Source organism: Haliotis cracherodii, unplaced genomic scaffold, assembly GCF_022045235.1.
Source record: "Haliotis cracherodii isolate W230 unplaced genomic scaffold, xgHalCrac1.p SCAF_17, whole genome shotgun sequence".
In the NCBI taxonomy this organism is placed as follows: Eukaryota; Metazoa; Mollusca; class Gastropoda; order Lepetellida; family Haliotidae; genus Haliotis; species Haliotis cracherodii.
The window spans coordinates 26,798,486-26,823,581 of NW_027266272.1; the positions used below are offsets into that span (position 1 = coordinate 26,798,486).

The window sequence follows — 25,096 nt, forward strand, 5'->3', positions numbered from 1 at the left end:
GTATGAAATTTCTGTATGAACTTACCATACGTCATGAGGAAGACATCTCGGTTCTAAAAAATCTTAACAATGTGAGGGTAGTGATTCACATATCCGGTGATTGTGTGGGATGCCACTGACGCTGTAGATCCGTTTCATATAAATTTATTGGAAAGAGGATCTGCATTTATGCATGCTATTGAATGCCGCCTTTGTCTGTTGTGTAGCCGGGGTGTTGTCACGACAGGAAATGACACATTCGTCCATGACGAATAGAAAACAGTAATTACCCACATGATTTCGTATGCATGAACTGTGTTGAAATACGTATTCCAATAACCGGTCATTTATTTTAAACACTCACTCAGTCACTCACTCACTCACTCACTCACTCACTCACTCACTCACTCACTCACTCACCCACTCACTCACTCACTCACTCACTCACTCACCCAAACACCCATCCACCCACCCAACCACCCACTCACTCACTCACTCACTCGGTTGCCCGTCTTGATTTTGTGGCGCAACACCATATTTCTCACTCATTTCTCTTTTTCGCTTGTCGTAATTTATTATCGAGTAATTATAAGTTATTGGTTGATTTGATTTTTTCTGTTTTTGGTTGTTTTGTTTGTCTGTGTTTGTGGTGTGAAACGCACACGGCAATATTCCCGCTATATGACGGCGGTCTGTAAATAATCGAATCTGAACAGGACAATCTCGTGACTGAGATTATGAGCATCTTTCTATGCAACTGGAAAATGATGATGACGTGCATGTACCAAGTGAGCGAGCCACTTACGACAACCATGGGTTGCTGAATTCTAAACCTGATCTTCATTGGGGTGCTGTTTTCAACAGTAAATCAGTTACACCACAACATTACAGTTCCATGTAGGCGGAAAGCCGTCCTGTCGCGTTTACTGCTTTACCATCGAGCACGGGTATTGTGTTGACAGACCAAGTATAATAATTGAGGCTAATCTGGGAATTCGAACCAACCACAAGCGTTGTTGGCAAAGAGACGCAACCTACAGCGAATTGTTGGGCCCGAGAACCTCGTGCTCACCCACGCGCACCAAGTTATGATGACAGCAATATACATGTATATTCTGATCATCGATTTCGTTGCCTGCAGATTGTTTAGTTTGACTCAACGCTCAGCTACAGTCCAGGTAGATGTTGTACAAAACAACCTTAGCGATACGACTGTCGTAATTCTATGCATGTTAAGGTATGGGAGGTGTATTTGAGGTGTAAACTTTCAACTTGGCACCCAGCGTGTTCTTTGTTCTTGTCTAGTTTGCATTTTCATCATAGCCTAGATAATCCAGATATGACGGAAACCTTTTTGTGTAGGGTCACATAATTTATGGCATGAGTAGTAAGCAGCACATAGGATGACGTCACTTATGACAGTGGTGTCATGTATTAATGCGCCACTGCAATCATGCGAATAGATAAATTCATGGGTTCGATGCCAAAAAGGTGCGATTTTGGGGGGTGTAAGAAACAGATTACTGCACTCGTGCCTGTATCTGACAGACACTCATGTAGTAATCTCTATTTCCTACACAGTGATTCGGTCGCTTGCTTCAGGGAATGCAAATCATATTTTCACCCTTTGACATTTGGTCATGTGACCTAAATTAGCCAATCACAACACAGAACACACTTTTTCCATAGGTTAACAATGGACATCAATGATGTTTCCTTCCTTCATGCTACACATACAAAAAAACCCAGCAGATTGACCCGCCCAGTGATTGTACAGGAGGATGGCGAGAGTGTGGACGTTTTTCTTCCTTGCTCTGACAGTAAACCATTCTCTTCAGTGGCGCGGGTGAGTTATCATGTTTCAAACTTGTTGCTTAAACATAGTTACTCTAGTTAATTAGCACCACTGTTTTATCGCAGTACGAATTGGTGCTTTATGTGTTATTAAGGGCAAAAATAAACGTCAACCTGTTTTTATTTATCAAATTGTGATTTTTGCCACTTTGCTGGCGTAATCATTTGCTTGTAAATCGATCTTTCGCTTATTTTTCTCGTTGTTTCAATTATTCAATTTTTCGAAATTAAGAGTTGTTTCGTTTATGCGAATTGTCGATTATTTTTTCGTTATTTCAATTATTTAGTATGTTTTCGAAATTTCGATTTTTTCTCATTGTTTCGATTATTTCTAACCGCTTAGTGGTGACCATTTTGAACGAAGCATCAAGATGAACTGAACATAAATTTACAAGAATATAGAAGAAATAAAATAGGTCTTAACACAATTTTGAAATAACGAGAAAAAAAACGTGAATTGTCGAGAAAGTAATGGAAATAACGACGGAGATATACTATACGAATTTCGATAAAATAATCAAATTTCGAGAAACTTATTGAAATTACGAGAAAAAACTCGATATTTCGATAAAAGAAATTTGCAATAATGAGAGAAAAACTCGAAATTCGAAAAAGAATATTAAATGATGAAATAATGAGAAAGATACTCGAAATTTCGATTAAAAAGCTAACTTATGCTGCCAAAGTGGCAACATTAGGCTTTCGTAAGAATGACTTAACTCTAAAAACAACAACTCTCGTTTGAAATTGTACTGAAGAATCAACTGATCAAGGCAACCATCGGCTTTCAGAAACATTGGGGTCGGTGGTGTTGTGGTTAAAAGTAGTTAAAGCTTCGGCTCATCGTGCCGAAGACCCGGGTTCCATTCCACACATGGGTACAATGTGTGAAGCCCATTTTCCGGTGTTGAGATTAGATAGAGAGCTGGGGCAGAGGGGTAGGGGGTGTTGAGAAGAAAGTCAGATATAGAGGTGGAGCAGGGGGTAGGGTGTGTTGAGAAGAAAGTCAGAAAGAGAGCTTGAGCAGATGCGTAGAGGGTGTTGAGATAAAAGTCAGAGAGAGAGCTTGAACTGAGGGGTAGCGCGGGTGGAGAAGAAAGTCAGATAGAGAGCTGAAGCTGAGGAGTAGGGGGTGTTGAGAAGAAAGTCAGATAGAGAGATGGAGCACAGGGGTAGGGGGTGTTGAGAAGAAAGTCACATATAGAGGTGGAGCAGGGGATAGGGGGTGTTGAGAAGAATGTCAGACAGAGAGGTGGAGCAGGGGGGTAGGGGGTGTTGAGAAGAAAGTCAGATAGACAGCTTGAGCAGAGGGGTAGGGGGTGTTGAGAAGAAACTCAGATAGAGAGCTTGAGCAGAGGGGTAGCGCGGGTGGAGAAGAAAGTCAGATAGAGAGCTGCAGCAGAGAGGTAGGGGGTGTTGAGACGAAAGTCAGATAGAGAGCTGCAGCAGAGGGGTATCGCGGGTGGAGAAGAAAGTCAGATAGAGAGCTTGAGCAGAGGAGTAGGGGTGTTGAGAAGAAAGTCAGACAGAGAGCTGGTGCAGAGGGGTCGGGGATGTTGAGAAGTAAGTCAGACAGAGAGGTGGAGCTGAGGGGTAGGGGGTGTTGAGAAGAAATTTAGATATAGAGGTGGAGCAGAGGGGTAGGGGGTGTTGAGAAGAAACTCAGATAGAGAGTTTGAGCAGAGGGGTAGCGCGGGTGGAGAAGAAAGTCAGATTGAGAGGTGGAGCAGGGGATAGGGAGTGTTGAGAAGAAAGTCAGATAGAGACCTGGAGCAGAGGGGTAGGGGATGTTGAGAAGACATTCAGGCAAAGAGCTGGAGCAGAGGGGTCGGGGTGTTGAGAAGAAAGTCAGATATAGAGGTGGACAAAGGGGTAGGGAGTGTTGAGAAGAAAGTCAGATAGAGACCTTGAGCAGAGGGGTAGCGCGGGTGGAGAAGAAAGTCAGATAGAGAGCTGGAGCAGAGGGGTAGGGGGTGTTGAGAAGAAATTCAGACGGAGACCTGGAGAAGAGGGGTAGGGGAGTTAAGAAGAAAGTCAGATAGATAGGTGGAGCAGAGGGGTAGGGGTGTTGAGAAGAAAGTCAGATAGAGAGCTGCAGCAGAGGGGTATCGCGGGTGGAGAAGAAAGTCAGATAGAGAGCTTGAGCAGAGGAGTAGGGGTGTTGAGAAGAAAGTCAGACAGAGAGCTGGTGCAGAGGGGTCGGGGATGTTGAGAAGTAAGTCAGACAGAGAGGCGGAGCTGAGGGGTAGGTGGTGTGGAGCAGGGGGTAGGGGGTGTTGAGAAGAAACTCAGATAGAGAGTTTGAGCAGAGGGGTAGCGCGGGTGGAGAAGAAAGTCAGATTGAGAGGTGGAGCAGGGGATAGGGAGTGTTGAGAAGAAAGTCAGATAGAGACCTGGAGCAGAGGGGTAGGGGATGTTGAGAAGAAATTCAGACAGGGAGCTGGAGCAGAGGGGTCGGGGTGTTGAGAAGAAAGTCAGATATAGAGGTGGAGCAAAGGGGTAGGGAGTGTTGAGAAGAGCTTGAGCAGAGGGGTAAGGCGGGTGGAGAGGAAAGTCAGAAAGAGAGCTTGAGCAGATGGGTAGGGGTGTTGAGAAGAAAGTCAGATAGAGAGTTTGAGCAGAGGGGTAGCGCGGGTGGAGAAGAAAGTCAGATAGAGAGCTTGAGCAGAGGGGTAGCGCGGATGGAGAAGAAAGTCAGATAGAGAGCTGGAGCAGAGGGGTGGGGGAATTGAGAAGAAAGTTACAGAGAGAGGTGGAGCAGAGGGTAGGGGAGTGTTGAGAAGAAAGTCAGAAAGAGAGCTTGAGCAGATGGGTAGGGGGTGTTGAGAAGAAAGTCAGATAGAGAGCTGGAGCAGAGGGGTAGGGGATGTTGAGAAGAAAATCAGAAATACAGATGAGAAATGGGGTAGCGGGTGTGGAGAAGAAAGTCAGATATAGAGGCAGAGCAGGGGGTAGGGAGTGTTGAGAAGAAAGTCAGATAGAGAACTGGAGCAGAGGGGTAGGGGGTGTTGAGAAGAAAGTCAGACAGAGAGCTGGAACAGAGGCGTAGGGGGTGTTGAGAACAAAGTCAGATATAGAGGTGGAGCACAGGGGTAGCGAGTGTTTAGAGGAACTTCAGTTATAGAGGTGGAGCAGAGGGTAGAGGGTGTAGAGAAGAAAGTCAGATAGAGAGCTGGAGTAGAGGGATAGCGCGGATGGAGAAGGAAGTCAGATAGAGAGCTTGGGCAGAGGAGTAGGGGGTGTTGAGAAGAAAGTCAGATAGAGAGATGGAGCACAGGGGTAGGGGGTGTTGAGAAGAATGCCAGACAGAGAGCTGGAGCAGGCGGGTAGGGGTGTTGAGAAGAGAGTCAGATAGACAGCTTGAGCAGAGGGGTAGGGGGTGTTGAGAAGAAACTCAGATAGAGAGCTTGAGCAGAAGGGTAGGCTCTGTGGCGAAGAAAGTCAGATAGAGAGGTGGAGCACAGGGGTAGCGAGTGTTGAGAAGAAACTTAGTGATAGAGGTGGAGCACAGGGGTAGCGAGTGTTTAGAGGAACTTCAGTTATAGATGAGGAGCAGAGGGTAGGGGGTGTAGAGAAGAAAGTCAGATAGAGAGCTGGAGTAGAGGGGTAGCGCGGGTGGAGAAGAAAGTCAGATATAGAGCTGGAGCAGAGGGGTAGGGGTGTTGAGAAGAAATTCCGATAGAGAGCTGGAGCAGAGGGGTAGGGAGTGTTGAGAAGTAAGTCAGACAGAGAGGTGGAGCTGAGGGGTAGGGGGTGTTGAAAAAAAAAGTCAGATAGAGAGTTGGAGCACAGGGGTAACGGATGTGGAAGAAACTCAGATATAGAGGTAGTGGAGAGGGTAGCGAGTGTTGAGGGGAAACTCAGATAGAGAGCTGGAGCACAGAGGTAGCGGGTGTGGAGAAGAAAGTCAGATATAGAGTTCGAGCAAGGGGTAGGGAGTGTTGAGAAGAAAGTCAGATAGAGAGCTGCAGCAGAGGGGTAGGGGTTTTGAGAACAAAGTAAGATAGAGAGCTGCAGCAGAGGGGTAGGGGTGTTGAGAAGAGCTTGAGCAGAGGGGTAGCACGGGTGAAGAAGAAAGTTACAGAGAGAGCTGGAGCAGAGGGGTAGCGCGGGTGCAGAAGAAAGTCAGATAGAGAGCTTGAGCAGAGGAGTAGGGGGTGTTGAGAAGAAATTCAGACAGAGACTTGGAGCAGAGGGGTAGGGTGTGTTGAAAAGAAAGTCAGATAGAGAGTTGGAGCACAGGTGTAGCGGGTGTGGAGAAGAAAGTCAGATATGGAGGTAGAGCAGGGGGTAGCGAGTGTTGAGATGAAAGTCAGATAGAGAGCTTGAGCAGAGAGGGGTAGCGCGGGTGGAGAAAAAAGTCAGATAAAGAGCTTGAGCAGATGGGTAGGGGGTGTTGAGAAGAAAGTCAGATTGAGAGCTGGAGCACAGGGGTAGGTGGTGTTGAGAAGAAATTCAGACAGACACCTGGAGCAGAAGGGTAGGGGGTGGTGAGAAGAAAGTCAGATAGAGATCTGGAGCAGAGGGGTTAGGCGTGTTGAGTAGAACGTCAGATAGAGAGGTGGAGCAGGGGGTAGGAGGTGTTGAGAAAAAAGTCAGATAGAGAGCTGGAGCACAGGGGCAGGGGGTGTTGAGAAGAAATTCAGACAGACACCTGCAGCAGAAGGGTAGGGGGTGTTGAGAAGAAAGTCAGATAGAGAGTTGGAGCACAGGTGTAGCGGGTGTGGAGAAGAAAGTCAGATATAGAGGTAGAGCAGGGGGTAGCGAGTGTTGAGATGAAAGTCAGATGGAGAGCTTGAGCAGAGAGAGGTAGCGCGGTTGGAGAAAAAAAGTCAGATAGAGAGCTTGAGCAGATGGGTAGGGGGTGTTGAGAATAAAGTCAGAGAGAGGGAGCTGGAGCATAAGGGTAGCGGGTGTGGAGAAGAAAGTCAGATAGAGAGCTGGAGCAGAGGGGTAGGGGGTGTTGAGAAGAAAGTCAGATAGAGAGGTGAGCAGAGGGATAGGGGGTGTTGAGAAGAAAGTCACGTAGAGAGGTGGAGGAAAGGGGTAGGGGGTGTTGAGAAGAAAGTCAGATAGAGGCTTGAGCAGAGGGGCAGCGAGTGTTGAAAAGAAAGTCAGACGGAGAGCTGGAGCAGAGGGGTAGTGGGTGTTGAAAAGAAAGTAAGATAGAGAGTTGGAGCATGTTGTAGCGGGTGTTGAGAAGAAAGTCACATAGAGAGGTGGAGCAGGGGGTAAGGGGTGTTGAGAAAAAAGTCAGATAGAGAGCTGGAGCACAGGGGCAGGGGGTGTTGAGAAGAAATTCAGATAGAGAGTTGGAGCACAGGGGTAGCGGGTGTGGAGGAGAAAGTCAGATATAGAGGTAGAGCAGGGGGTAGCAAGTGTTGAGATGAAAGTCGGATAGAGAGCTTGAGCAGAGAGAGGTAGCGCGGTAGGAGAAAAAAGTCAGATAGAGAGCTTGAGCAGATGGGTAGGGGGTGATGAGAAAAAAGTCAGATAGAGAGCTGGAGCACAGGGGTAGGAGGTGTTGAGAAGAAAGTCAGATAGAGAGGTGCAGCAGAGGGATAGGGGGTGTTGAGAAGAACGTCATCCAGAGAGCTGGAGCAGAGGGGTAGGGGTTGTTGAGAAGAAAGTAAGGTAGAGAGTTGAAGCAGGGGATTGCGGGTGTTGAGAGTTAAGTCAGATAGAGAGGTGGAGCATTGGGTAGCGGGTGTTGAGAAGAAAGTCAGATAGAGAGGTGAGCAGATGGGTAGGGGGTGTTAAGAAGAAATTCAGAGAGAAACCTGGAGCAGAGGGGTAGGGAGTGTTGAGAAGAATTTCAGATAGAGAGTTGGATCAAAGGGGTAGCGGGTGTTGAGAAGACAGTCAGATAGAGAGCTGGAGCACGGGGTAGTGAGTGTTGAGAAGAAAGTCAGATAGAGAAGTGGAGCAGAGGCTTAAGGGGTGTTGATAAGATATTCAGACGGAGATCTGGAGCAGGAGGGTAGGGGGTGTTGATAAGAAATTCAGACGGAGATCTGGAGCAGAGGGGTAGGGAGTGTTGAGAAGAAAGTCAGATAGAGAGCTGGAGCAGGAGGTAGAGGGTGTTGAGAAGAAAGTCAGAGAGAGGGAGCTGGAGCACAAGGGTAGCGGGTGTGGAGAAGAAAGTCACAGAGAGAGCTGGAGCAGAGGGGTAGGGGGTGTTGAGAAGAAAGTCAGATAGAGAGGTGAGCAGAGGGATAGGGGGTGTTGAGAAGAAAGTTACGTATAGAGGTGGAGCAGGGGTAGTTTTTTTTTTTTTTAAAAAGTCACAGAGAGAGCTGGAGCACAGGGGTAGGTGGTGTTGAGAAGAAAGTCAGATAGAGAGGTGCAGCAGAGGGATAGGGGGTGTTGAGAAGAACGTCATCCAGAGAGCTGGAGCAGAGGGGTAGGGGTTGTTGAGATGAAAGTAAGATAGAGAGTTGAAGCAGGGGGTTGCGGGTGTTGAGAGTTAAGTCAGATAGAGAGGTGGAGCATTGGGTAGCGGGTGTTGAGAAGAAAGTCAGATAGAGAGGTGAGCAGATGGGTAGGGGGTGTTAAGAAGAAATTCAGAGAGAAACCTGGAGCAGAGGGGTAGGGAGTGTTGAGAAGAATTTCAGATAGAGAGTTGAATCAAAGGGGTAGCGGGTGTTGAGAAGACAGTCAGACAGAGAGCTGGAGCACGGGGTAGTGAGTGTTGAGAAGAAAGTCAGATAGAGAAGTGGAGCAGAGGCTTAAGGGGTGTTGATAAGAAATTCAGACTGTGATCTGGAGCAGAAGGGTAGGGGGTGTTGATAAGAAATTCAGACGGAGATCTGGAGCAGAGGGGTAGGGAGTGTTGAGAAGAAAGTCAGATAGAGAGCTGGAGCAGGAGGTAGCGGGTGTTGAGAAGAAAGTCAGAGAGAGGGATCTGGAGCACAAGGGTAGCGGGTGTGGAGAAGAAAGTCACAGAGAGAGCTGGAGCAGAGGGGTAGGGGGTGTTGAGAAGAAAGTCAGATAGAGAGGTGAGCAGAGGGATAGGGGGTGTTGAGAAGGAAGTTACGTAGAGAGGTGGAGCACGGGGTAGAGTTTTTTTTTAAACAGAGAGAGCTGGAGCACAGGGGTAGGTGGTGTTGAGAAGAAAATCAGGTAGAGATCTGGAGCAGAGGGTTAGGGGGTGTTGAGAAGAAAGTCAGATAGAGAGGTGGAGGAAAGGGGTAGGGGGTGTTGAGAAGAAAGTCAGATAGAGGCTTGAGCAGAAGGGCAGCGAGTGTTGAAAAGAAAGTCAGATAGAGAGGTGGAGCAGGGGGTAAGGGGTGTTGAGAAGAAAGTCACAGAGAGAGCTGGAGCAAAGGGGTAGCGGGTGTTCAGACAAAAGTCAGACAGAGAGCTGGAGCAGAGGGGTAGCGGGTTTGAGAAGAAAGTCACATAGAGAGCTTGAGCAGAGGGGTAGGGGGTGTTGAGGAGAAAGTCAAATAGAGAGATTGAGAAAGGGCTGGCCGGTGTTGAGAAGAAAGCCAGATAGAGAGCTTGAGCATGGGCTAACGGGTGTTGAGAGGAAAGTCAGATAAAGAGTTTGACCAGAGGCGTAGAGTGTGTTGAGAAGTAAGTCAGATAGAGAGATGGAGCAGGGGGTAGCGGGTGTTGAGAAGAAAGTCAGATAGAGAGCTGGAGCAGAGGGGTAGGGTGTGTTGAGAAGAAAGTCAGATAGAGAGCTTGAGCAGAGGGGTAGAGTGTGTTGAGAAAAAGTCAGATAGAGAGGTGGAGCAGGGCGTAGCGGGTGTTGAAAAGAAATTCAGATAGAGAGCTGGAGCAGAGGGGTAGGTGGTGTTCAGAAGAAAGTCAAATAGAGAGATAGAGCAGGGGCTGGCCGGTGTTGAGAAGAAAGACAGATAGTGAGCTTGAGCAGAGGGGTAGGGAGTATTGAGAAGAAGGCCAGACAGAGAGGTGGAGCAGGGGGTAAGGGGTGTTTAGAAGAAAATCACAGAGAGAGCTGGAGCAAAGGCCTAGCTGGTGTTCAGACAAAAGTCAGACAGAGAGCTGGAGCAGAGGGGTAGCGGGTTTGAGAAGAAAGTCACAGAGAGAGCTGGAGCACAGGGGTAGGGGGTGTTGAGAAGAAAGTCAGATAGAGAGCTTGAGCAGAGGGGTAGGGGGTGTTGAGAAGAAAGTCAGATAGAGGGCTGGAGCAGAGGGGTAGTGGGTGTGGAGAAGAAAGTCAGATAGAGAGCTTGAGCAGAGGGGTAGAGGGTGTTGAGACGAAAGTCAGATAGAGAGGTGGAGCAGAAGGGTAGGGGGTGTTGAGAAGAGTCAGACAGAGAGCTTGACCAGAGGGGCAGGGGGTGTTGAGAAGAATGTCAGACAGAGAGCTTGACCAGAGGGGCAGGGGGTGTTGAGACGAAAGTCAGATAGAGAGCTTGACCAGAGGGGCAGGGGTTGTTGAGACGAAAGTCAGAGAGAGAGAGCTGGAGGAGAGGGGTAGCGGGTGTTGAAAAGAAGGTTAGATAGAGAGCTGGAGCAGGGGGTAGGGGGTGTTGAGACGAAAGTCAGATAGAGAGCTGGAGCAGAGGAGCAGGGGGTGTTGAGAAGATAGACAGATAGAGAGGTGGAGCTGGGGGTAGGGGTGTTGAGAAGAAAGTCAGATAGAGAGCTGGAGCAGAGGAGCAGGGGGTGTTGAGAAGAAAGTCAGATAGAGTTCTTGAGCATGGGGTAGCGGTTGTTGAGAAGATTGTCAGATAGAAACCTGGAGCACAGGGGTAGGGGGTGTTGAGAAGAAAGTCAGATACAGAGCTAGAACACAGGGGTAGCTGGTCATCGCCTGAGATTCAATTTTAGACACTGGACATCGCATACGAAAACATGCATACACGTGTCCGCTCCATTACAACTAGCCAGTCTGGTGAGATCATGTGTTTATCCTGCACCCTCTGATCATCCTTTGTTTCGAGCATGACATCTGCATTACTTGGCATATTTTAAGTCTTATTGAAGAAATACAACATACATTAGTTCCATATGTATATATTATATGCTAGTATATGTAGCGCCAGGAATAATCACTATATAATAGGCGCATTACAAAAGAACTTCTACCAGGACTTCTACGTTTCGAAGTCTGTGAAGACCCCCAAACGCTGCAGCCTTCTGCATTACCCAGATTGTCAGAAGGGCTGTACTCTTGGCATCAAACCCGGTTACACTTCAAATGTCAGTCAACAGATTGGGAGGTACAAGACCTAAGGCACCGAGAACAATGGGGAGTCGGACAACTTGGAAGCAAGTCTGATATTGCCATGTTTTTCTTGAATCTTGCCAATCACATAAGTGTAGAAAAGAAAAGAGAATTCAAGAATGTAAAGGATTTCATTGGATTTATGAAAAAGGAGAAGATCAGGTTTGTTAGTCTAGATAATTCTGAGGCTGTATACGGACTTAGTTCAAAGTATTTTGTATTTATCCTTTTCCATGACTCCCTCTACATATTCTTGGTCCATGAATAGACTTCTGTGTCAAGACGGTAAGAATCGAGCCACTCCACCATTCGCTTGTGATAGTGTGTTTGTGCCAAACAGTGTGGTCGTCCACTAACAATGTGTTGGACATTCTCATTATATTCAATCTACATTTAATATTTACATTTTGATGAAAATGACACATCGACGGTTTCGAGTGAATGGTCCTGAGCAACAAACAGAAAGCCTATTTCACTCTTCAGGCCAGCCGACTTCATCCAAGCGAAGAACTCTGTAGGGTTGCTGATCTTCTCAACACACTGCACATAAACTCGATGAAGTGGTTATCCAGATAGCCTCTCCTTGAAAAATGGAATCTGGGCTGATTTGGTTTCTGGCATTTCGTTTTGTTAAAATTCGTATCTGGACCCTCCAGCAGTACAGAACCATCGATTACACAATTTTTACAATGAGAGGTTCTCTTGTGCACAAAGTTGCTTAAGGCGTAAACGTTTGGGTTTGGGAGTTTATAATAGAATTAATGAGTTGCTCAAGTTGGTGTATTAAAATTAATATTTTATCTTCAGGAAGGTTTGTCCTTACATAACCGTGGCGCACCACTCCAAACGTGTTTGCCGGAGTCACTGTTGGTGGGAGTAAGTTTTTCATTCATTTTGGATCACACAATTGTCTTTTATGATCAGTATAAATGTATCCATTTTCTTGAACATCAATAACCCCGTTTTATAAGTAAACTAAGAATTACCTATGCTCTTAGACACGAGACTTCTTTTACAGTATGTATTCTCGGCACAAAGACTTACATAAATGATCAAACAATTTCATCAACATCGTAACGTGAATGGGGTTTAAAGTAGCGGCCAAGATTATTGCACTAATATAGCGACGAACATGTACTCCGAGCCGACCAATCCTTGACGCCGGGCGCCAGACAGGGTGACAACAAGTACCATCTTTTAACATATTTTGGTATGACGCGGCCGGGGAATCGACCTCACGACCTCCCGCTCTCCGGACAGACGCTCTACCGCTGGACTACGGAGGCGGTCCTCATACGTTTGACAAAGTAGACAAAACTACAAAAGGTTTATGCATTACAAATTCTATTATTTTTATACAGTAATAGCGACGTATCGGTATAGACAGGCATAGCGCTGTCAAGCACGATTGACATTTTTAATGAAATGAGGCTGTTCATAATTCACGGAAGTCAACGGGGCAAACTCCGTGCATGAACGCTGCCATTGCTTGATATTGAAGCTATGTGTTGAGCAAACGGCCGCAGATTAAATCTGAGATCTCATTAGTCAGAGCACTCGTTGGTTTCCTTCTAGTGGGAAGCAGGCCGTGTATTGTCTTGCTGATACCAGTCTGTCTTACAGACCCTGATACAAATATATATCAAATACACCCCATGCAAGTCTATAATGTTTGGCAAGTCTAGATTACTGTAGTATCAGGAGAGTCACTGGGCTCCCTTTTATATTAATTTTATTAAGATAACTGAACAACTGTTGTTGTTTTTCTGTACGATATGTTCATTTCAGAGAATAGCTGTTAGTCTATGCTGATACAAAAAACGACTTTTGTTATCACTATATATTACGTACGCATGTACAGTAAGGTACGCTTATAACGTACACGGTAATACCGAACTGACGGATATTACGAACTGTTTTTTGGTCCCGTCCATTTGTTGTATATAGGCTTATATGTCCTTATAACGAACTACGGTTAGAACGAACTACGGTTAGAACGAACTAAAATTTCTGGCCCCTTTTACTGTATATGTTCTGTGAAAGTTGAATACATGTCCTCAGCATATTTTGTGTGATGGTTTTTTTGAATTGAAAAATGTAACACGACCTTAATTATGTTCATTAACAAGTTATTCTTCCCACTTGTTTTAGTTGTTGTGCATGGGGATACATTCGTGTAGCACGCTACGATGTGGCAAAGAAATGCTGCCCCGGCTGGACTCATAATGGAGATGAGGACTGCCGCATCGGTATGTCTGATACTTGTACTCGTTATGGATGTGCCCAACGGCTTTGATACCATTTTCAGTCTTAGTCAAGAGAGTGTACCTAGTGTTTAGACTAGTGTTTAGACTAGTGTTTAGACACAATATATTGGATAATTTAGGTTATCATTTCAACTAGATTTATATACACTGTAAAAATGTGATCAGATCCTGAACACAAACCTAAGCTTGTTCTTTGTCTCACAACTTTGACTCATATTCAGTCTAAACATGTTTAGTGTTGTGTTTAATAGCTAAACGTGTTTGGGGTATAACTTTATTTGTTGGGGATATTTATTGTAGGTAATATCAAAATATGCGCTTTATTTATATTATGTTTAACTTTTAGCTTTTAATTGGGATATGGAAGTGAAGGGGAACTTGAAAAGTCTATCGTTGTAATCAGATATACTGTTGCTGTCAGCTTTCGTGTCCTGTATGATAGAAATACTATAACAGTTTTGCAGCAAAAAAAAATTTATGAACAAAACACTTTTACAACCTCAGCGGAAAACGAACTTGCAGATTCTTGACTGGTAGTGCTTCACCATGTCACGGGCCATCTCTGCTACGGAGATTGGTGACGTCACATTTTCGGGCCACCATCATCTTAGCTTTGTTTATTGGCACATTATTATGTTGATATTGCAAGTTCTGGTGGTATATGTGTATCTTGTCCATAATTAAATTTCTCAACATGTTTAGATTGTCAGATTAATACACAGTGATATTATTTTGTCCAGTTATGTTTAATCATGTTTTAAATTCTAAACGTTTAAAAATGATTAAATTCTAAACATGTGTTGTGTAAAGGGGGTGTTTAGGCTGGGATACCATAGCTCATGTCATATGTTTAGACCATAAACATGTTAAGATAGAACACACCAAATTCGAGTTAAATGCTCAATTACATGCACCTAATTTTAACATGTTTAATTCTAAACATTTTAGATCATTGGTATGCATTTCATCGTTAACATGTTTGAATTGGCTGTCTTAAAATTGCAGATGTTTAGATTATAGGTGGTGTTTAGGCTGTGGAACGATAGCTCATTTCAAATTTGGAGTTTAACGCAAGATGTTTGTTTGAACGACTTTGGCACCATTTGGTGTTTGGGGATAGCGGGGATCTTCTGAAAAGAAATAATTTGTTCCATAAAAATCTTGGAAACAAAATTGTACTCCGGTTTTACCAAAAAATATAAATTGTTAGGCTCATCTTATGACATGTGTTATTAAGTCCAAATGACTTGCCTTTGCATGTGTTTGTGAAGGATGCCATCGGTGGGGCAGGATAATATAAGCTCACCTTTTTGCGAACACCTGGTGTCTTCATCAATTCATTGTGATTCATTAACACATGCCCAAGATATAATTGGAGTGGGAATCGTACGATTTTTATTGACTAATTTCAAGACATTTAACGCTTACGTTATTGACAGCGCAATGCAATCCCCCGTGTGCTAATGACGGTACATGCACGTCTCCTGGAAGGTGCAGCTGCAGAGCGGGATATTCGGGCGACACCTGCAATGGGGGTAGGTTAAGGCCTAGAAATATAATGTTTCTCGTCAGATGTTTATTTTCACTATTGCCATGTCACCAGCCTTTCTGACATTTTTAACAAATCAGATAGTAAACCCGTTGGCAAGCATTGTGGTTTAGTTGAAGCAAGGAAAGATAACTCTTCCGTTAGAAAGCGGACAAACTTGACATACATGTTCATGGAACCGGATTAACACTTGTTTTTATATATGTATCTCAGAGGTGACAGACATTCTTTAATCCCGATATTTATCATGACGATTTCATTTGGAAAGCTGCAGATAAATGCGGTTAACTGAATACACATGTATTTGTATTTATTTGTAGCTAATTGCAACCACGAACGGCCATGCTACCCCGGGAGCTGCCAGGCCAACGGTGCTACTGTTGTGTGCAACTGTTTGCCTGACTTCCGGGGGGAATATTGTAAAGAACGTAAGTTTTAATAATAATGGTTAACCATCCTCGAGTATGCAAGAAATATTCTACGATTATAAATACCCTGAACCAGCTACATTTCGGAAATGACATCAAAACTTGGAACAGAATTTCTTTCGCTCATTGGAGTTATTTAATTGGTTAGCGCTTTTTGGAGTCGTTCCGTTCGAATCGGGTTCAAAATTAAAGTATTGGGCGAATGGGTCTAGAGTATTTATCGTAGTAGAATGCAGTTATGAAATATAGTTTATGCCCTGGATAAGCAAGGATGTTGGATAACCAGAAATACCCTCATTCGTATTGGACGCCGTTGTAATGGTATGATATATTCTGTATCTAATATTTATAACATCAACTATACGACTAGATAATTTTCATACCTTGAATTTGCGGTTTTATGAACATTTAATCATTTACAGGATTGAAATGAACGTTTACATGGGCATCTCAAATGAATACATGCAATACTGACATTAATCGACATATGTGTGGCACTACACAATGAGGTTAAAAATGTGGCATTAATTATTATTGCCAATAAAAAGTAGTTTTCATATATCCCGTCTCAGCTGAAGCCTGCTTATCCATGCTTGACAACAGACATTGTATTAAAGATCCGGGCTGAATGTGCCCAGTTGTGGTTGTTGGTTTTCCTGGTGAAATTTAAAAAGATATTTTAATACTCGCCAATATGATTAACATCCGCCCTGTAGTTAAACTTCCTTGTAACTTGTGCTATATGTGATTTTGTTTTATAGTGGGCGCTATCCAGGCACCAGTGGTGACCCAGCTACAGGCAGAGTTTAACTTCAGAGAAGGGGGACAACAGTATGGGGTTCTTGCTGATTTTTCCACAGAGGTCCATGAACCAGTGGTCGTCTGGACCAACATGGACAAGCTCAACGAGCTCTCTGTAAATGCCACTGCGATGTTCAAAGGAAAAGAACTTCCGTATCCCCCGGCTTACATCAAAACCGCAGAGACTGGAATTGGCAGAGCCTATGTGAAATGGAGTGAGTGGATTAGGTACTGCAAATCAACGGTCATAATTGGGCGGTATATAAATGATAGCGGTGATATATGACCACCCAACCTGTAGGGAAAAAATACACTTAAGGGCAAAATTGTATACATTTAGAAATTGGATTTGACCAAAGACATACATACTTAATCAAAACGTTAAGGATTGAAAGCAGTCACCACCACGTTGCAAAGTTAAGGTCCAAAACACAACTATGATCCCCGTATCAAATACATCACCATCGAATAACAATTTCTTGTTTATTTCAATTTTAGCCGCAATAAAACAGTCATGCATACTTTCATTTGTTCGCCAGTTAAGTAGAATTTGCCTTTCATTAGAATTTGTACAATATCATTCACGTCATATCTCGGAAAGGTACAATGTTAAATGCATACATCCCGACCCCCATTCCCATCCCCACCAAACAAATAGAGAAAATGTTAATAACTGTATCATTTTTAACTCCACCTTTGTATTAAATAACGCTTAGTTATATTGGTCACATGATATTGGTTATCTCTTTTGTTTCGTTCAAAGAAAGCATTGTGTCTCTAGTAGGAGTGTAGTGAGTGAGTGAGTGAATACAGCCGAAGCTCGTTATATCGAACCTTGTCTTCTCGAATAGACCGACAGCTCGAACCTTTTCTCCGGTCCCGTCCGACTTGAATATAAATACATATACATTTACCAGTTTATGTCGAATTCGAGATGAAAATATACATAACGTTAACTCGAGCCTTGCATTTGGTCCCGTCTTTGACTTTACAATATGATTTTGCACTTTTATCACGAAGTTGGCATTTGCCACATTAACAGTTTTGTCTAGTACCTTTCCTCCCAAATACAACATCACAGTAAAGGTACAGTGCAATTTAAACCAATTATTCAACCAAATATGTACTTATTCTTTACTCCAATTGTAAAGGTAAGGCACTAGCAGAACACAATAATAGCATAGATATGTACAAATAAACCATGCTAGGTTTATGGTGACCATCCCCATAAGAATACCAAAGCGGCGTTCCGTAATTGTAGCAATTGCAACCTTCTTATGTGTCTTTCAGGTGGTCCCCGTGTGACGTCTGAAGAGAGAGATTACGAATGTGAGGGGACTATTGACTCTGAGCACCCTCAAAAGCTGGTTAAATGCGTCGTCAAGAGAGAGTACAGGAACCGTTTGAAAGATGGCGACAAGTAAGACCATGTTCAAATATAATATACATTCATTGCGTTTTCTTTAGTGTCATCTATAGATGGGCCGTTCACAAAATGACAGTGTAGAGAAACCTCATTTCTTAGAGTGAGTGAGTGGCTGAAGGAGTGAATGAAGGACTAAGTGAGTGAGTGATATTACGGTGTGTCAGCACTGCATGGTAGGAAATCCCGAGGTAATATGCAGGATGTAAATGTTTACTAACATTTGGTCATCTTAGTGAACTCCGCACTCAGTAATATGCCAGCTATATCAAAGCAGCCATACAATTCAGTGATTGATATTATGAACAACGATCAAACGATCCCGACGTAATGCAGGACGTAAATGTTTACTAGCATTTGGTCATCCCGAGGCTCTACTAGCTATGCTTGTCGTAGGAGCCGACTAATGAGGATTGGGTTTCTACATTGTTAAGTGGTGTCACCGTACGTGGTGTCACCGTAAGAGTGGAATGTTGTTCACGGACCCGTGAAGGTCCGGTTAGAGAATATATCATCAGCTACCCATGTACGCCGTAAGAGGCGATCGTTGCATGTCATCGTTTCCCAATTGCGTAGATGGATGCTCATGATGTCAATCACTGGATTGACAGAATATTTACAGATCGCCGTCATAAAGTTCGAATATTGCTGAGTGTGGGCTTGGAGAACAAAGAAGGCAGGGCGGGACAACTTAGGAATGGCCAGGAGTCCGAACTTGACCACACAGAAGGAAGCGAGCTACAAAAACATGTTTTATATCATTGGAAAGATCTCGAGGAGACGAATCCAAATAATGTGTGTCCCAGTGTGTACACATGTTTACAAGCTCAAAAATTGGCTCAGAAAATGCATTACTGCAGAAATTTCTGGCAGAATTTTTTTTTTCTGCAGAAATTTCTGGCAGTATTTTTTTTTTCTACAGAAATTTCTGGCAGAATTTTTTTTTTTCTACAGAAATTTCTGGCAGAATTTTTTTCTGCAGTAATATTTAGCAGGATTGTTTAAATTCAGGAGAAATAAGGTTCAATCATTGGATAGTTTAATCTGGAGTTGCTTTAAATGACCTTTTTCCCCCCCAAAAAGTTTTAGTTCACATGATTACAAGCACAAAATATAAAACTAATTTCGTGAGATCTTTCAAAAACATATTTTTTCACATGCTATATTACAAAACATGTCCTTGGGCGACTTTGCACTATGTCTCATGGGTGAGGCGATGTTTCCAGCGATGGGTCCTATCACAGAAGAAAATAGCTGTATAGATGAGTGGATCCATATTGTCTAATATAGCATCAGATAAATTGCAGCCTATATGCAGCTTAGAGTTTACAATAGAGCCTACGGCATAAGACGTATAATGAATGTAAATAGTCTACTTTACTTACGTTTTCTTCTCAACATACTTGAAATGAATTCTTTTTTTCGTCTGGTCATTGAAACCTATGTGCACATATTCTGAAAAGATATGAAAAAACATTAAAATGCTTTTCATTTCAGTAATAAACACATTCCACATGCCTTAGCCACATGAACAATGTAAGAGAGGTGAGGTGAGTTGAAATTGGGTTTAACGTCGTGTCCAAGATTAGTGCACATATATGGCGGCGTGCATGCACACGTGTGTGTGTGTGTGTGTGTGTGTGTGTGTGTGTGGCTGCTTGTACTAGTCCGGACTGATTCTAGCCCACTAAAATACCATTCCGCAGTTTAACATGAATACCCTACTCAGTACACAGTACATGACTCCAAGCTGACCAGTCCCCGTTTTAGCTCCCTAATGCAGAGCGCGAGACAGGGTAACAACAAGTACCATCTTTTAACGTCTTTTGGTATGACGAGGCCAGGGATTGACAATGTAAGAAATTATTGATGATATGAAAATCATTAATCATGTTGTAATCTGTGTGAAAACTTTTATAACTGATTATGTTTAAGCTCTATCTTTGTATTCTGCTTACCTCTAACCTAATCTTGTTTGTTGATAGCCACTCGTCTAAGTTGTAGCCAGTCCAATGTAGGTTCACTTTCTCCTTTTGGACCGATAATATTTTGGCTTTATACCTGTATTTGTTTTATAAAGATAAAAAATAAATCATGATTGAGGCAGAAAATGAAGGATAACATGAATTTCCATTTTCACTGTTCTGTAAATAACTTTTGCCCCACTGACATTTTCCCAGAATCTATTATTAGCAGATGGAAAACACAACACTACTGGAATACAAAGTGTATAGAAGTTCTTTTAAAAACAATAAGTCAAACCAACCAACTCAAACCACTATGCACTTCCTGTCAGAAAACATTTAACTGCTATCACATGTCTCCCTAATTTCGATAATACAATAACAAGTTCTTTTCAGTAACTATAAGCATGAACTGGACTTCAAAAAGAACATCAAATTATAAGAATCATACTACTCAGATGCTACTAACATGTGTTAATCTGCATGTCATCACATAAAATGTCAGCTTAAAACCCAGAGGTTTCGAAAGAGATGAAAACTGGAGTTACTTGGCATAGGTTGTAGCTGGGTAACAGATGGGAATCATCAGACAAAAAGGACATATGTTATTCAGCATAAACTCCAGAAATGGTTCCGTAATGAACACAAATGTCATTTTCACTACTGCCGCAATGCATTTATGTGAGCAATTTCAAGAGTCACAAAAAGTGTGATCCTTCAAGCAAAGTTTCTGTTTCAAAGAGCTAAAAAGTTCAGATGAAATGCCTAGTATGAAAAAGGGGGACAGACAATTGATTTTCAGTCAGGAGAGTTAAAGCAATTAATTGATATGAAATAATAAATATTGATACATAAGGAAGATCATGATCCATCAGTATCTTAGCAAATCGTTGCAATCTGAACATAATCATAAAAAAATACTTGTGTGAAACGTGATGAAAACAATTCAATATATGAAATTTCCTTCAACAATGCAAACAGTAATTACATACCAAAAGCCATCCTCCTCAATGCCTCCACAATCATGCCAACATTGATTTTGCAGGGGGACATCTATGGACAAAATCAGTGTTATATGTGTTTATATTAAAGCATGGTACTAAGTGGACAAAGAGGATTCAGTCATTTCTGTATATTCTATTTTGAAGTTTTCAATTTATATTTTAACAATTCAAAGCAAGGGCATATCAGATTGTTTGAACTGGATACTGATAATTCATATCTTATACCAGATGCTGTATGACAAATAAGCCAAATAAGGGAAGAAAGATACACAAATACAATCCACATTGTATTAACACAGTGCCTGTACCATTGCCTGTGTTAATTTCCAGTTTTTCACAATACTGATCTTGCTATAGGAAATGTGGTGATTATCATTTGGATAAGACAGTGAATCATTAGCTCTAATCTGAATGAAACCCATGTGGATCGTAATGTTGCCAAGGATCATAATCAGGGTGAGTCATCAATTTCAGTTATAGGCATGAACAGCAACAGTGTCCATGGCCCATGAAAATCCACATACATATATACACTAGCATATGAACATGTCAGTTACTGCCCATTATTTCTACAATCTGCTCACCTTTTTATTGTGCCGCCTTCTTTGCAAGTATGTCTCAACCTGAAAGAGAATCAAACAGTTGGTTTACATATACATGTATCAGGAACTATCTACCATTTTTAACATATTAGGGTTTAGTCAATTAACTATAAATCAGTTACATATATATTAACTTACCATTTTCTCAGTTTGCACAATCTTAGATGCCTGAAAATAATAGGTCAGATTAATTAGAAGCATAAAAGGTCATAAAAAGATCCTAAAATGGGTCCTTTTTATAGAATTGGTACTTAAAATGTAGTCTACACCAAAACAAACAATCAGGTGCTTGATCAGTCTGTCTGACATGTATTTGACATTGATATTCCTTTTCTATGACCTGGCACTTAGTTCAGAGAAGATGACAAACGGAAGTTTTATAACTGACAGATAGATTGAGGAACATTGCAGTGAGAGCATTTATTTGTGTTAAAAAATTAACTATTACCAAAAACAACATTGTATTCATATTCAAGACATGCAGTCACTGAGCCTTACCATCACAGCAATAACATTACTTTTCAAGCTAATGTAGTAATTTATTTAATATACCGGTATGTTGTTCATGAAATGATTAAAGTTTAATTACCTTTCAACTCTTTTGTGGTGCTCTTCCTTTGTAATGTATCACCTGAAAATAGTAGTTTTTCGAAAAGATACCCTAGTAGGTACATAAAGTTACATAAATTGCATACTTCTCTTATCATAGGTATTCAAAATAGCTTATTTGATCATGTGGATCATAATAACTTTCAGTTACATACATGTAGTAATATTTTAGTATAATTAAGAATAACAAACCATGTGTACACACAATGTTTAATATGCACTGTAAAATGAGGTTAAAGTAGTATCAAATCTGACAAAGTACTTACTGGAAGATCCTGGCATTCCATGATGGGTAGATTCTAATAAAAGAAACATATCATATGGGTGTATGGTTCCATAATATGTTACTCACTAGTCAGTTGAACTTCTCAAACAATTAACACACTTCACTTCACATTAAGTATATGCAGATACATGCAAAAAGAAAACTGCTGAATATTGGGTCAAAATAGCTTTATAAACTTCTGGCATTTTAAGTCTATGGCAAGATTAAGTATACGGTCATAAAGAAGTTAGTGAGTTTAACACCGCTTTTAACAGTATTACAGTTACATGTATATTGCAGCGTGTCAGCTTAATGTGGGAGGAAACCCCGAAGTGATGCAGGTCTCAGACGTTTACCACTTCGGTGAAACCCACGAGCACTGGTATGGTGCTGACAGACCTAGAACCGGGGCAAACCTGGAGTCGAACCCACAATCATAGGTTTCTGGTGTACCCAGGGGATGCAACTCTGTACAGCGAATTGCGGTGCCATAGATGAGTAAGCCACCTCGGTTACAATAGTATGCAAACTTTACAGGTACAGGTGGGCTATCTGGGTTTCTGTTTCTGCTTTACTAACCTCATGACGTTCCTGTGCTGATTCCTCATGGAGTAACCCCTGCAACATAATGTCAACGTCAAACTAATTCGGTTGAAAAATGTACATTATATATAAATGACATTTTTTCTGAGGATAAATAAAATGCCTAGTTCAGACTATCCACTCAAAGAATCAGCAACTGGGCTTCATTGCTCATCCAATATTAGGAAACCTGTACATGTCATGTAGGTTGCTGTTGTCATCATGTCACCGCTAATGGCCTCATGACCAAGATGAAATAATTAAGTAATTGTCCCTGATAAGCCCCAAACATAAAGTAAAAGTATTAGCTCATATTAGGTGACATGGTTCATTTTCATTGAGTATGAATTGTTGTAACTCACCTGAACTAGGGTCACTTGTAGGTCCTGGTCATCATCATTGAATGCGTAAACCTGTAAACAAGACAATGCAACAAATACAGAGGTCCTTATCATATATCTCTTATTTTGTAGGAGAAGATAGGGCTCTTATGCTACTGAACTGGGGAATTTCAGGTTAGAATTGGTCCACAGCAACCTATGTTGACAGTGTCATGGCATGGTGGCATGGATTGTTGCTCATAACAACAATCACCGGACCAGGCTGTCTTCAAATGGCTTGAATATTGCCAAGTGTGGCATTAAATAACACGAGGGACTGAACTTGTCATGATATACATAATGCACAAACCACCCAGAGCGCCATGCGGCCAGCCTGGTACAGGACTAGGCTGCTCCTCAACACTGACACCAGCTGATCACTGCGCCGGAATGTATATTTGGCGTTGCTGTTCAATTTCGAATTTCCGATAGGCCTGTCTCTACTCAAGAAAATAAAGAAATGTCTTGAATTTCCGACAGCATAACCTGGTGTCCGATCTTAAAAAAGTTCGGAACGAGTGTGAAGCCATGATAAGAAATATTATTATTAATGATTGAAGCCACCTTCCCAAATGTGTGTGCTGCATAAGCTGGAGTGGTTCCCCTTTGATTTTCCAAAATATGAATCGACAAACGAAAAGAAAAGTAACTCGGCCACCCCAGGGACTAATGATATTTTATCATTATTGAAGTATACCGTATACAGTCTGATTGATGAGTGACCAGGTGGAGAACCAACACCCTCCCTAAACCCTCCCCCCTCCCCATAGTAGCACGCTCACGGTTTTCAATATATACAATAACATACTAGATGCGAACTGTTTAACTGACAACTGTTAATTGGTATTGGTCAAGCCTCAGTGAATTTGCTTTTGGAGTGTGTGTGTGTGCATGGGGGGGGGGGAGGACAAGTCGGAATAAGGATAAGATAATGATCACATAAATTTTATTGGAGGCTTTGAAAGTTGAGGATCGGCGAAACCGTAACATACAGTGTAATTAACAAAACGATCACATGGCATGATAAAGGTGGCGCTGATAAACAATACCCTTCGACCACGCGCGCGAGACAATGTATCACCGTATGAAGTGACAATACCCGAGAAAATTTAATTGCCTTGTTGGCAGGAAGTCTGGCGGCACAGCACGTACAATATGCATCGCGTGGGTATTCCAAATCGTCCCCCCCCCCAGCACCAGCTTTGATGGATATGTGTTGATTTTAGGAAAACATTAATACAAATTTGTTATATTCATAAACATCAGGTCTTAATAGTTATTTTTATCGAAATAATTCGAACGTTATAAATAACAGAGTAGCTCGCATGTAAATTATCTAAATACTGCATGGATTGGTAACCGTGTTTTCACTTTCACCGATCACCACAGGCAAATTCATACAGCTACACAAACACAACAAGTGTCGCCATACAGCAACAACACGTAGACAGTATACAAGACATAATAAAACCACAGGAGATGGATCTATCTCCTTTTCAGATTAGTTTGTTTGCGTATCTTTTATCAAAATTGGTAGAAATAAATACGCTACACTTAGACTCTTACAAAACGCGTTTCGCATGTCAGCAAAGCCACACATTTAAATTGTATATTTCCATGTTCTAGGGTCGGCGTATCCAGAAATAAAACAATACATATTTTGACGACTTACCTGTATCGTAACTGCAAGACGGTAACCAGACGTAACATTGCTGACTGCGCGTGGTTCGGGATCTTTGCTGTGGCTGAAATAAAGAGTGCAATTTTTCACAGAAAGAGACCACGTTGCTTGTGCCATTGTGCAAAGACTTTTCAGGAATGCGAAGGTACTATTCTGAATATACACGAATATATACAAGTCACAAGACAAAGAAGGTATTTACATGAAATATATTTCAAATCTCGATGTTAGAGACCCTGAGAAATGTAGATTTAACCTAATCCAATCCAATCAAGTGTTACTATCATTCATTACAAATGGATAATACGATATTGCATTATAGAGTGGGTAATTATAGCTACCTGAAGGAGCAACCATTTGTCCACTCTTTGAAGTTGCCGCCAAACCGGACGCGTAAATGTAACTCGCAAGAACACTGTGTACACAGCTTCTTTCTAAATTTGGAGAAGCGTAAGTGTGTTGAAAGAACAATATGAATGTAAGTCAGGCATGAAGTTGCACGGAGG

The 25,096-nt window shown here is 42.3% G+C and overlaps 1 protein-coding gene and 1 long non-coding RNA gene across 2 annotated transcripts in view; one reads left to right on the top strand and one right to left on the bottom strand.

The window, feature by feature from the left end:
• Window positions 1–1,760: 1,760 nt before the first annotated feature.
• Window positions 1,761–25,096, top strand: part of LOC139464738 (uncharacterized) — a 48,346-nt gene continuing 25,010 nt past the window's right edge. Inside the window, exons 1-6 of the mRNA XM_071246253.1 lie at window positions 1,761–1,825; window positions 13,187–13,284; window positions 14,742–14,837; window positions 15,172–15,279; window positions 16,041–16,295; window positions 17,371–17,500. Of these exons, the coding sequence (XP_071102354.1) occupies window positions 1,761–1,825; window positions 13,187–13,284; window positions 14,742–14,837; window positions 15,172–15,279; window positions 16,041–16,295; window positions 17,371–17,500 (752 nt within the window). The remainder of the gene's footprint in view (window positions 1,826–13,186; window positions 13,285–14,741; window positions 14,838–15,171; window positions 15,280–16,040; window positions 16,296–17,370; window positions 17,501–25,096) is intronic.
• On the bottom strand, window positions 18,682–23,009 carry LOC139465027 (uncharacterized). The gene is made up of 9 exons (XR_011653141.1): window positions 22,892–23,009; window positions 22,527–22,565; window positions 21,949–21,981; window positions 21,663–21,704; window positions 21,212–21,241; window positions 21,056–21,094; window positions 19,462–19,564; window positions 18,889–18,958; window positions 18,682–18,738 (listed from the first exon to the last, which is right to left on the bottom strand). It is a non-coding gene; the product is annotated as an uncharacterized lncRNA (long non-coding RNA).